This window comes from Myiozetetes cayanensis, unplaced genomic scaffold (genome assembly GCF_022539395.1).
Source record: "Myiozetetes cayanensis isolate MyiCay16 unplaced genomic scaffold, myiCay2020 scf2-11, whole genome shotgun sequence".
Taxonomy (NCBI): domain Eukaryota; kingdom Metazoa; phylum Chordata; class Aves; order Passeriformes; family Tyrannidae; genus Myiozetetes; species Myiozetetes cayanensis.
In genome coordinates this window covers 44,219,513-44,233,261 of record NW_026087411.1, presented here as the reverse complement: position 1 = coordinate 44,233,261, position 13,749 = coordinate 44,219,513, and the positions used below count along the sequence as shown (strand labels likewise).

The 13,749-nt window shown below is 37.8% G+C and overlaps 1 protein-coding gene across 2 annotated transcripts in view; it reads right to left on the bottom strand.

Annotated features, from left to right (window-relative positions):
* Positions 1-13,749, bottom strand: part of RPS6KA2 (ribosomal protein S6 kinase A2) — a 248,790-nt gene that overhangs the window by 86,449 nt on the left and 148,592 nt on the right. For both annotated transcript variants that reach the window (XM_050315637.1, XM_050315636.1), the window contains exons 2-3: positions 10,927-11,043; positions 6,888-6,969 (exon numbers count right to left, since the gene is read on the bottom strand). In XM_050315637.1, the coding sequence (XP_050171594.1) occupies positions 6,888-6,969; positions 10,927-11,043 (199 nt within the window). The remainder of the gene's footprint in view (positions 1-6,887; positions 6,970-10,926; positions 11,044-13,749) is intronic.

Here is a 13,749-nt window from a genome sequence, read left to right as displayed (position 1 = left end):
ACCTAAATGCTTATGAGACACTGGAGGGCACTGGGCATGCTCCTGAATTAGTTTCATCAGGAGGGAACTTCGCTGTGCTTAGGTTTGCCAGGCACAGCAGTTTTACCTACAGCATATACGATAAGTGCAGAAGTGTATGCTTCTATGTGAGTCAGTGTGGTTGGATGACAGGGAGAAAAATAGGGAGGTTGATTTTATTTTTTTACCTGTATTTAGGTGAAGGTGTAATAATTCTGTCCTGCTTAGTGCAATAGGAATAATGTGCTGTTTAGCAACTGGAGCAACAATTTTAACAAGGTGACCCTATACAGAACTCAACAGCCAAAGGTTTCACAAAGAGAAAGCTGAATTTTCTTTGGTACTTAGGAAAAGCTCCACAAGGAACAACAGGTTTTTGTGTAAAATAAACTAGCCAAAATACTCCCTTGCTACAAAACAGAACATTTTTAATATCCGGGGTTCACTTTTTTAATGGTTTAGCAGTGGAAATTTTGCCTGCTAATAGGACCTTCACAATGCACTTGGCATTGTGAAGAGGCTATAATTTAATCAGGACTTCATACAGTGAGAACTCCCACATGGTTTGAATAAAACAGATAATAAAACCTTTAAGTGATGCATGCTCGGTTTATATTTATAGGGAAATTTTTCCCTTCTCATCCAAACCTGAATCCAAACACTGTACAGAATCACTAAAGAGTATTAAGTATCTAACTTAAATGCTACAGTCTCAATGAACTCTTTAGCAAGCACTATGAAAATAAACTTCCAGCAATGTTTTTTGCAATTTTTGACCTGTCCAGTCTGCTGTATATTCAGGACTCTCTGTAATGTTTACTGACACACAATGAGCTAGTTGTACAACCACAGTTCATATTCATTATAGTATACAAACACATTATTCTCTGCAGCCCATTAGAAACAACCTAAGTGAGCTCTCTCTAAAGTACTGTACCCTTTCTTCCTTCAGTAAAAGCAAGCCCTGGGCAAGCTGACTTTTTAGGGGAGGAAGAAAGAGGTCATCTGATGCAAGAAACCTTGCAAAGGCACTGTAAAGCTACAGACTGATAGTGACCTCTAAGCACTGATTGTTGAAGAACTTCTTGTTTTCATTTTCAAAACTCCCCCAGAGGAAAGAAAGTTTTGCTTCCTCATATGACAGCAACTAATTCCAGTTTGCTCCTAAACTGTCAAAGGAAAGATTGGCACGTTCTGCAACTCACCACAAAGCTGGAGATCTTGAATCCTAGCCCACAAAACTTGCATGTGAATGGACAAGGTCCGGATGGTGACCCAAGTGCATTGTTGTATGGCTGAGCACATACCAACTAAGTTGATCTTTACATTTTCAAGCCACTTGTGAAATATACAGAGGAATCAAATGTTATTGTGTTTGTGCACACAGAAGTTATTTCCTTCCCTGACTGAAAAATTAGCGGATGGTTATTTGTGGAGATGGGTGAGTCTATGTCACAGCTTTAAGGGCAATTCCAGTTCCATCAATGTGTTGGTTTTATTTTGAGCTCAGAGCCATGACATTTGGAGGGTTAAAATTCTCAGACTAAAGAAGCCTAGGCAGCAGTTCCCAAGGATGCAGAGAATTCAGCCTTTCCTCCAAACACCATGACAAGGGGAGCTCTGCTGTGGGGTTTGAACTGTCCTGTGGAGAGGACTTCCCTGGTGAATTGTTTAGAAAAGAGTAATAAGAGGCCCAGGAAGATATAAAAAAATATTCCAGAACACTTTAAGAAAACATAATAAACCAAAATTTAAATGGCAAGCCTAGAAGAATAACAGAGCCTTTCACCAAACACAAGGGCTGAACAAAATAGAACAAGACATCTTGAAAAACTCAACACAAAGGAGATAGGTTTATCTGAGGTTAAGACTCGTTTTGAGTCCTGCTTTATAAGGTTAAATTGTTCTCAGTTCTCATTTGTTGGATTTTTATTCCCTTCGAACCAGAGGGAAACCACTGTAGTTCAGTATCTGAAATCTAAAGTACCACCATTGTTACAGGGAAACTGAGCCATACACAGAGGAAAGCTGAAGAAGCCACTTCAGTTGGTGTCTAATCAGGGAAACCACTACAATTTTATCACTGGTTTAGACAGAAATCACACTTCACCTGGTAACATCTAAATTAGTTGTTCAATTTAGTGTATAATTAATATCATCAATCCAACATGCCCGAGAACACCACAAGCTCTCTGAGTCACTAAAGCTGTTTTCATGGCTTACTACACCTATAACCATCACACACACTCAGCAAACAACAGTAAAGCCCTAAGCCTAGTGGCTTAAACTGAGGGGATCATAAACTGCAAAGCATATCAGAGGTTTTGACAAAAAAGATTATCATTTCTAAGCCCCAAAAGCAGAAACAGGTAGTTTGCATTCTCAGGGTCAAATATCTTCCTGTGCCAAGATTTATGCAGCCTATTACCAACCAAGTATGCAAATGCAAACTACTTCCTCATGATCCAACATATAACCTTCGCTAGATCATCACTGTAATATTTATAAAGTTCATAAGCATTATGCCAGTGAATTATGGCTTCATGCCATTGCATGTCTCCTGGAGGAATGGGTCTTTGATTTTCAAGCTCCAGAAAGTAGCCCTTGTGTTCCAACACAGCAACCTGCTGGGGATTTATGGGCATTTCATGAGTGTTTAATGAGGCTTAGATTGCAACCAATCTAAACAACTCTTGATCATGGAATCCTGAAGCACATTCAGTAAAGCCAATGAAGCCTAAGACACCTCGAGAGAAATGCTGAGTGAATCAAAACAACCAGCCTGCCCTGTCCATCTGTTCCAGCTTTGCTGGTGAATACAAGGCACAAATATACGCTGAACAAACAATCCCTGTTTTATTTCTGCTTCCTCAGTATCACAATGTATTCAGGATGGGCAGCTGAGACTCACTGATATATTTCTGTTAGCTTTTAAACATATAGATCAACTTTCTTCTCTTCGATTTTTAATCTAAAAATCTAATTTTAAAGAAAAAGAAAAAGTAGAATGTAATGAAGACATGAAAGCAACATTTTAAGAGTATTATCTAATGACATTCTGAAAGGCAAAAGTTTCACTCCTGGAAGGTATTTAAGTGCCTTATTTAGGTCTTTGAGAACTTGGAGCCTGTAAAAAGGGTTTATATTTGCAAAGTTAGCTATTAGGGTACTGTAATTTAATATACAGCATTTGAAAGACAGTAAGTTATTCATATATACATGCAGCCTTGAAACTGATGTATTCAATATCTGGCACCTAACAGACATAACATCCTTAAACATTTTGAACAAGGTTTTCCTAAAATTAATAAATAGAATGAAACACTTGTCTAGTTTCTTCAGGAAGCTTTCTGCTTTAAAATCAGATACCCACAAGCAAAACAAAATGATTCATGAAAGAAAGAAACTTGTGTGCAATGCTCTCATTTAAAAGCAAGAGGAGCAGTGGCTTTCTCACTTTGAAGGATCCGTGCTGTTATAGGTGCTTATTCAGATATACTCTACATTTAATATGAACTTTCATGAGGTTAAAATTAATTTCATTTTCACAAATATTTGTGTGTAGAGCATGTGTCTCTGCAAACTTTTACAATCTAAACTGGAATATTTTGGAGCCTAATTTTCCTTACACAGCAGCAGCGGTTTTGCTGATTAGCAGACCTTCTTCAAGCTCAAACCTACACAAAGCCTCTTTTGTATGAAAAACATTTTTGAGCTGTAAATGCTTGAAGAGTGCTGCTGCTTGCTGTAACCCTTTATATACTAACCTCTGCTGTTGGTGAAGTTGGGATCGTGTTAACAACAGGCAACTATTCTGGAAGGAGGCAGGAAATAGTAGACACAGTGGAGAAAGCACCATTTTGTAGTTCTGCTTCTTCCTAAACATTACCAGCCAGCCACAGCCAGAGTCAGGCTCCCAGGATAGGAATACCTTCCACAGGACCTCCTATGGTTGCTCTTCAGAGCAATGTACAAAGCTAGTTTTAAACCATCGCTCCTGAAGGCATTTAACTTCCTAATGTTCTTATTTATCTAGGTTTTCATTCTTCAGGCTAATCCAGAAAAGAAATCAGCTTTGCTACCCCCTCTTCTTTTCTTTTCTTTCCAACTTCTCCATTTACATATTTTGCAAATTTGTTTCACTACAGAAAAGACCTACTATAACATTTAGGGCTGTCTGACCACGTCAGTGGCCAAGAGCACCAAGAGCTTTGACTTTCCTGCTCCATGTGGTACTGTGCAGAGTACAGGTCAGAAAGCAAAATCATTCAGAACTTTGTCTTCTAGTATGTCTTTTATCAGGAAATACTTACCACAGTGCTAACAAATACTTGTAGCTTTGCTCTCATTGCTTGACATAATAATAAATACCTCACAGACTTCTAGCCTTTTGTAGTGTAGGTAGTTGGCAACAATTCAGCACTCTCACTTAAAAGATGAGACTTAGCTGTCAGAAATATTATCTCTGTGCCAAAAGTTACATGGAAACTTACTGACAGCAATCCTTGTTGTTGCTTGTCTCACTTGCCCTGTGACAATGGGATTCTGCCTTTATTTTTGTACTTTGAGTTAAACAGTTGTCAAGTTTACCTTACTTGTAGAAACTAGTGTGGACAGATTAGTTCCTACTGATGTGCTAATTATCTTGAGATTAATGGGAAATCCAGAGCTAGCAGTCAGAGGGGTAAGTAGTCTGAAGGGGAGAGAAATGCAATCCAGCAAAATCAAAAATTAGCCCCAACTTTTGGATTTGGTGACCCACACTTGAGAAAACAATAAATAGCCTGCTGTAACAGCCAAGGGAGGAGAGCAATGTTTCTGTGCTATAATGAACCAAGGAACTGCAAACACAGAGGTGCCTGTTCTTGAAAATAATAATAATATAATGGCCAGTCTTCGCGAGCGAAGATCCGGGGAAGGTCTTTACACCTTCCAGCCTGCGCATTGGATTTTTTAGGTGAGACACAGTGTGCGCGGAACTGAGCCCACCCTTTAATCCTAAGGTTCATCTGCCGGGGCCAAGCGAGCTTGGACGGTGGCAGCGAGGTCCTCAGGACATAGATGGGTTGCCTTTTTACAGGGCTAACGAGCTCCATCAGCCCAGGAGTGGCCCTGACCGGGAATCGAACCCGGGTCTCGGTGGTGACAGCGTCGCGCCCTTAACCACTAGACCACCAGGGGCTGCTTGAAAGAACAGAAGTTTGATGGTACAATATGGGTAACTTAAAATCACTATCTAAATTTTGAGATTTCCTAAGATACTGCCATAATACAGGTCTTTTCTTTTCCAGTGTAATCCAATGTTACATATTTAGCCATCAAATATTAAGAAGCAATCAAGTGTTTGGGGATGCAAAAGAAACCCTCCCCCTGTCCAAAGCTGCTCAACACACCTCAGCATTACACAGCAAAAGAGGGAATACCAAGTTTTCACTTTGGGTGAAAAGTTATGGGTCGTCAAAAGAAAGAGAAATAAGTTTCTTGTACATATTGATGTCTAAGGGGTTACACAGCCCTTGCTCAGATACCATGCCCATCAGGAGATGACTCTGCCTGGTGGAGAAGACTCCAAGAACTGATTTCAGCTCAGTTTGGGCATTTCACAGTCCTGCTCTTGGTTGAGAAGTCAGAGAATCACTCTATCTTACACATTATGTACAAAGGTCTGACCTATTACTTTTTATGTCTTAATATCCAGTGCTATTTAAGAGTTTATTTACAGTATGCTCTTCTGCTAGAACAAACATTCTCATCTACATTCCAAACACAAAGATCAGCACGCCAGCATTGCTTCAAACTAATTTTTCTCTGAAAAGGCTTTCTCAGGGGAAAGGATTGCCTAAATGCCTGGTGTGCTAGTTCCTCCTTTTGACTAGTACTCAGAAGAGGTGCTGGCTCTACCTGCCACCACCTGCTGTAACTCTACATTCCAATTACTGGTAAATTAATTTGTATTCTTCATGCTAAAGAAATTTGTTTTTTTAAGGGATCAGAACTATCTCAAAATGATTACTCTTCAATTAGGATAGAAATTTAGGCACTATACTGCACTGCACAAAACGACACTGTCCAAGAGAAAGCAAAATATCTGCTTTAGGCAAAATGAATGCTCTCCAATTTATCTGCAAAAAGTGTCAGGCTTTTGAGGGGAAAAAACAGAGTACAGTGCTAGGTCAGGGAAACAAGACAACTAAATTTTCCTAGCTCCATGGAGGAACAAACACTAAGGACTTCAACTAAGACCGAATTTATTCTGTTTGCTTTTCAGTGCTGGGCTTCGCTATCAATTTCTTTTCCATCTGAGTGAGGCTGTAGCAGCCAGTGGCCCCAGGTGAGAATGACCGGCTTTTAAACATCAGTCATTTGGCCCTAGCCTCCTATAGCCCATGCACTGACTGGTCGTGAGCTAGGAAACAGCATGATCTTAACAACCTCAAAATGACTCCTCTCACTTGAAAACACACTCCCATGAGTTTTCAGGCACGTAGTGAGAGGCACCAGCTGGGAAGGCCATTCTGCCCAGTAGCAGCCAGGTTTTACTTCAACAATATCCTTATTTACTTCAGCAACAGAAAGATACTGACACTGCATTACAAATTAGTGTATACCCAATAGAAGTCCTATAAATAACACTACGAAAAGGAAGAAAGCATGAATCTGGGAAACTCCAAACTCCTGTTTTCCTTCTCCCACACTTTATAGGTAATATATTTTTGTTTATGTTTTTTAGAACATTTGCTACAGAGGACAGCAGAGACATATTTATGCATTCATATACCATAAAGCAGCAGTGATCTAAAATATGGCAAGAAAAAGTAATTACTAAGTAACATGGAAATAGAGACTGCAGCCACTGTGCCAATCCCTACCTTTCAGAGTTGCCTTCTTAAGTACCTTCATGGCATAAAGCTGGCCTGCATCAGATCCTTTGATTTTCCTTACTAGAAATACCTGTAAAAAGCAAAGGTTTTGTATAAATGAGTACTGATTTCTACTTACAAGCCTTACTGCATTTGATAGAAGAATAGATACTATTTTTCAGGAAATCCAGTGAACATTACTAGATGAAAATATTTCGTATCTATTTCACCTGCAGTTGGTTGAGCTAGCTCTAGAAATTTTCAGTTTTAAGCCTTTACCACCTCACAGAGAAAATCTGTTCGACATTATTAATTGCCCTTATATATCCAATAAAGTTGGGTGAAGAGTCAGTATCAGGATGCACATACTTCTTCATATTCTGACCAACTTTAAATGAAAAAAGATTATGTCTCATTTGTGTTTAGGAATGTGCAGTGTCTTAAAATTATTGCCATCAATTACATTAAAGAGAAAAACCAGTTTGGTTTATTCTGTGATGGAAATCATGAATGGTGACTTTGCCTAAGATATAACTGAAGCAGAAAGTTCATACAGCTGAAAATCTGTTAGTATAATAAAGACAGTTTTCCCTGTTATAGTCTCCTATGCCTCATCTTCTGACAATGTAAATTTTTAACTGAAATAAACTAAAATTGTGGCTAAAAATATATCCTATTTGTTTTACTCCATGCAAATATTTATCTGCCCCTGAGTGCATGTGAGCACTGGAAGGGTAGCAAACAAAGAAATCAGTAGCTTAGTTTGGTCTTTATATGACTTTCAGTGTTTTAACAATAGAAAATAAAATAAACAAATGTTTTAGTTGATTCCCAGGACTTACTCTGTCTGCTGAGGTCAGAAGTACCAGAAAACAGTGTCTTTTTTAATTATTTATTTATTTTTTTATTTCAGCACTTGTGCTACTGGACAGAAGCTGAAGACAAATGCAGAAATAAAAATACAGTCCCACATACATAGCATATAATTACAAATGTACAAATTAAAAAAGTCAAGGTGAAATTATGTAACTAATGAATGTCTAGTTAGATTAAAATTCTGTGGCAATTATTTTATTAATTCCCTGTCCAGGAACCATGCAGCTTTGCTAACTGTCTCCACCTAAAATACAAAAAGGAAAAAAAAAAAAAAAGGAGGAAGTCTGTTTCTAGTTCATTATTTGCAAGTTGAAATACTTATCTTACTAAAATAAAACTCTGTTAACAGATCAGGATCTTCTCAAACACCCTTTAAGGAAAGGTTTGTGGAAAGGGAGAACAACTTTTACCAAACAGGTACAGAAGCTAGAAATAGAAAAAAAAAATTAAACACCTTAATCAGGACTCTTACATCTGACAGCATCATTGCTACCACACTTCTACATATGATCTGACATGTTTTGGTGAGATTTTCCTTCTCAAGATGTTTCCTGTGTATAGGAGATATGCACAGTTCCTCAAGCTGCCCTGACTCGCTGCTGAGCTTGGGCACATGTTGCTTGTTCCCATCTCCTGTTTCCTAGTTTGATGAACGTACAAATAGCTCTGACACTCACAACTGTAGGAACAAATGATGAAATCTGGATCCAACAGGAACACATAAGACTTTGTGAAGTGTTTTTCATTAACATTCATGATAAATTAAGCTCAGCTGCTCCAGCATTAACAGGAAGTCAATCCATTTAGAAGTTTACAGAGAAAAGCCGGGATATTTTTCTATCCAGCTCAAGTAAAAGATTTAATTTTTGCATTACACTGAAAGGGAGCAGAAAGTCAAAAGCAAGCTTGCCCAGACACCAGATTTTCAGCTGTATTATTATTCTGTAAAAATGGTTATAGAATTTTTACCCCAAAAAAAGGCCAAAATCCAAACCCTTAAGATAATGGTTTTAAGCAGCAGTGCTCATAGAACAACACAGCATGCTGCATCTGCAGAAATACTAGGCTGCCCTTGTACAAATATCTTGTCTGCCATATAATCTTGCAAAACTTCCACTACCTGTATTGCTATAATAAGCAAAATTACCAATTTACGTTACTAGTCACTAGTCAGCTGTTCCCTCTAGCATGGGACAGGATACTTGTCTGCATTCCCTCCAAAAAAGATGAGTCAAGAACACTGTGTTCTTTTTCAGAGGACATCAAAACAATCATCAAACCAAAAAGGAAACAGAACAAACGAAAATGCACTGTACTGCAAAATGATGTCATCCTTCTGATTATTCTTAAAGGTAAAACTACATCATTCTTAAAACCACTAAGTGGCCCTGGAGTGCTTACTTCACTGGTTATATTAGCTAAACTATACTAGTCTCCCAGAATAGCATAGGCATGTGGCTGAGCATGACTTTCAATTTTCTATTTTGATATGTTTGCAAGCACCTCAGGTTACTAACACCTGAAGTAGCAAAACACCTTGAGCTGGAACAATTGGGTTATCACCCAAATCCTAATCTAGAAAGCCAAGCAAGTGCTATGCCTCTCAAGAGTGTTGAGGCCACTCCCTTAGAAATTATGTCTAATCCTGCAAGAAATTATTTAGGCCTTGGGGGAACAACTTGAAAACCTAAAGGCTTGCATCCCTGGACACTTACAATTTGAACTATTAGCTCAAGTACCAAGGTGATGAAAATTTAGGTGGTTAAAGACTGGATAAGAAACAGAAAGTCATTTGTAATCACATGCAGCTCCAAATAAGTATGATGTCCATACTCACACTCTGATCTCCCAGAAATCAGATCTCCTTTTGGGAAGTGGTGGCAGAGACTAGACATTCTGCTTATAAAAAGGTTAAAGCTAGAAGACCAATTCAAAAAGTAAATACTGAAATATAACAACCAATACATTATAAGACAGACAGTGAGCCATTTCTAAAATCTTTACTGCCTGAATCTGAAAACTGGCCATTCTGCCTGTGTTGTTTTTGCAGAAGACGTTTCCTTCTCTTGCTCTTCTCCTTCTTGTATTGAGTCATACAGTAAATCTAATTTTGAGTTGTTTGATTTTTCACATTTATTTAATTTTCAAAACTCAAATATCGTCACTGTGTTCTCAAGAAATTCTCTAGATTAAAACTTGGTATTGAATGTTAACTTTCCTGATACCTCTCATCTCAGGGAACTTCTAATAGATTTAATTATCAATATAATTCTAGAATACTCGGGAAGTTGATAATTACTCTCAATATACCTTCTAAGGCCCTGATTGGGAAATATTTTTTAAAACCCCCACAAAACAATATATTTACAATTATAAGCTTTTTCATGCCTGGTTTCAATTAGGTTTACTGTTCCAAAGGTTTCAATGTCTTGTTTAAACTATGGAAAGACTTTAAGGCAGAATTGACTCTTCCCTCTTACTTTCCATCTTTCATTTCTATTCTCATTTCCAACTAACGTGTCCTGATGGAGAAGAACTGTCTTTAGGATTCAGAAAATCCTTGGTCTTAAGGTTATGTGAAGAATGCTATTTCCATAAATTAGCTTGTGGTCATGTAACCAGGTTTTTTTTTTCCCCCCTATGATCTCACCATAATGATTGCTGTCCTCTGCACTAGGGTTTATCTGCAGGATTTTCCCAGGTCTCTGTGAGCTTAAGTGTGAGCTTAAGTGTGAGCTTAAGTGTGAGTTTAAGTGTGAGCTTAACAGCAGTCTGGGACTTGGAAATGTGCTTGAGGTCTCATTTGCCCTTAGTGAGAATTGTGCAGCTAACTTTTTTAAGTCTTTGAATGTTCCTATTTATATCCTCCAACTAAGCAGCAGTGGCACACTCAATTCCCTGGTGAACAGGTCAGAAAGAGGGAGAAGAATCTAATTTTATAAACAGTGATGCTCACTGCCCAGAGCCATAAGCACTGTTTGCTAAACTGGTTTATATGCAGAAATCAAGCTAAAAGAAAAAAGTGTTATTAAAATGAACATAGAAGAGCTTTGCTTATCTGCCTTTACTATATAATTTATATACGGACAAAGTTATCAGTGTAAATGAACTCAGAGAAAAGATATTATATTTTCAGTATTGCTCTAGGTGATTAGATAACAATAAAAATTACCTTCCCATATGAACCTTGTCCTAATACTTTCAGTAGCTCAAACTGAGAAGGATCTGCTTTTTCAAAACCTTCCTTGACATGATGACTGATGTCTATTTCCTTCACGATACCTTCTTCCTGCAAAGAAAAGAAAACAATATCCCCAAATCAGAGCTCTTATCCTAAGGAAATATATTAATTTTTAAAATCTCATCTCCTGTGATGCTACAGTCATGTAGCAAATTTTGAAAATAGAAACAAATGCTTGTCCAAATATTCCACATGCCTGTTACTGCTGGGGATGGTAACTGTCAGGACATCCAGGTGTGGTACTTCTGTTTATTGAGCCTCAAGATATGACTAGGTAAAGAAAAAATATACAAACTGAGGTCAAAAATTCACTGTGGAACTTGGTATGCCCATCAGAGACCTTGCTAGCAGAGTGGCATGTACTCAGATCTGTACTACAGAGGGTCCAGCACACATCTCTCCACATATTTTCTCTGTTTCCCCTCAACTAATTACTCAAATCAATCTTAAAAAACTTTCTTAGTCTTAAGCAGCAACTCTTCAAACGAGTAGGTAATAAAGAAATGTCTAGAGACACTAGAAGTGTCTCTCCCTATTTACCTCAAAAATTCTAATGTTACTACTGGTAACCCTTTAAATAGAAAACAAATTAACGATTAGATGTGAAAATGGGGTGGTGGTGGGAGGAAGACTGACACTTTCTTGCTTGCAAGACTTAGCTTTATATGCTTCAGATTTTCCAAGTTCTTTTGTTAAAATATTTTCCTGTCAATAGATGCATATTCCTCAAAGACACCAGTTCAGCTAGGACTTTCATCTTGCAAGCTGTGACATATGGCATTTGTTTTAGTTGTTTGTTTCAAGTCATTTTGGCATATTCCTCTAAAAAGAGAGTGACTGGGTCATGCGAGACCCAGAGGGACTGCGCAGTTTGCAGCAACCCAGAAAGTCACTGAGCTGAAAAGAAACCTGGAAGAAAGGACCTGCTTTTCAAGGACACAATGATAAGGGAAGATAATATTTAGACTTACTTTTATTTCTGTATGTTTTGTACACCTATGTTTGAATGTTTTGGTTTGGGCTTGTGGGTGGTTTTTTCTTTTTTTTTTTTTTTTTTTTTCCTCCAAACTACTTGTTCTAACTTTTCTACCCCTAAAATACAGATTTTGAGTACAAAACTTTTTTTTTTTCATATTCCAGTTTAAGGGCAATTACTAATTAAGTATATTCTGCACTAAACAAGAATAAATTTCATTCTCTTCTCCTCCAGAAAAACTGCCATCGCTTTCTACCAGCTGTAATTCATTGGATACATGGCTTGCATTCCTCCTATTCCCTACCTTGCCCCTTTACACTCATATGCTTTGGAATAGGGACTGTATCCTCTGCTTGGTTTGGAAAGCTTTGTCTACTTTGCACATGCTACCACAATTGGGGAAAATAATCATCATCTCACAGCAACTCATTTTTCTGCACCTAGTTCCTCTAGTTTAAGGTTTGCCTGAAAGGAAATGTTTGAAACCAATGAACAGTTTTCACAGAGAGATTTAAAGAATTTCTAAGTACATAACTGTCAGGATCTCTCTTCGCATTTTTCTGGCTTTAATTACTGTGGGAGATATTAAATGTATCAATTTTTTTAAAAAGTTTTTCCTAGATGAGAAAAACAGTAGTACATTCATACAACTTCAATACTTTGTATTGGCTGTTTCCTAAAGAAACACAGTATTATCCACATGCTGTTATCAAAGGCTCCACCAAGTTCAGAAGTGATGAGTTTTCATATTGAGGGACATGCATCTTTAGTAAATTGCCTGCAGCTGAGAGACTTGTACATTGGTAAGAACATTATTTCAAGCTTAGCCCACCCTGCCACACTACAGTTTAGATGAAGTATCTGGACAGCAGGGCTCACCACCCATCTTGTTCAGCAGTTACTCACAAATGATAAAAATCACTCCCCAGGGAGTTGGGCTCCTGAATCAACTCCATACTAGACCTCACATGCTTGGGAGTTCGCTCTCTATGAAGCACAAGCAGAGTTTGGAAGGATTTACTTCTGCAGGCCAGTCTCTTTGTATGGATCCCCACCAACAAGTATGGTTTGATGAAGAAAACTGCATGACGTCTCAAATCAACGCAGCTTGAGGGCACCTAGTCACCATTTCATGATTTGGCCCATCTCTGTTTCACGCAGAAGCACAGCCCAGCAAGAACCATCCACTGCAACCAGGTGATGCAGGATGTGGATCCAAATTTGGAAATTATTCAGGAGACAAAACTCTGTGAAAAGGAAACTAACCCAAATTTTATATACACCATATATCTTCCTCAGATTTTCTTCTCCTTTGAGCTGACACCTTGATCTCAAAAACTGTGGATGAGATCTACCACAAACAGCAAACTCCTTTGTAATTCAGCTAGATTGTACTTCAGCCTGAACCATGAACTCACTTTCAGCAACATTTGCAAGTTTAATGATAAGTGAGTTTTAATTTGTCCATTCACATTCATCATCAAAGTCTTAGGCCTACAACCTGAAGCATATTTCTCATTGTATTACTAAATTTAAAATAACCTCTTTAGGTTCATTAAATTTGTTCGGTTACAGGAATATATTGAAAGTATTAGGGTGCTGAAAATTTAGCTTGCTGGAAGAATGCTTAAAAATTTCTAGTATTCCCAGAGAATAGCATAATTAATTAAAAACTTGCAATAAAAACAATAATTATATGCATCTCTAATTAAAATATCAAAAAAAAGATATTATTTAAAAAGAATGGAACAAAATACAAGGCCTACCAAAGTTTATCA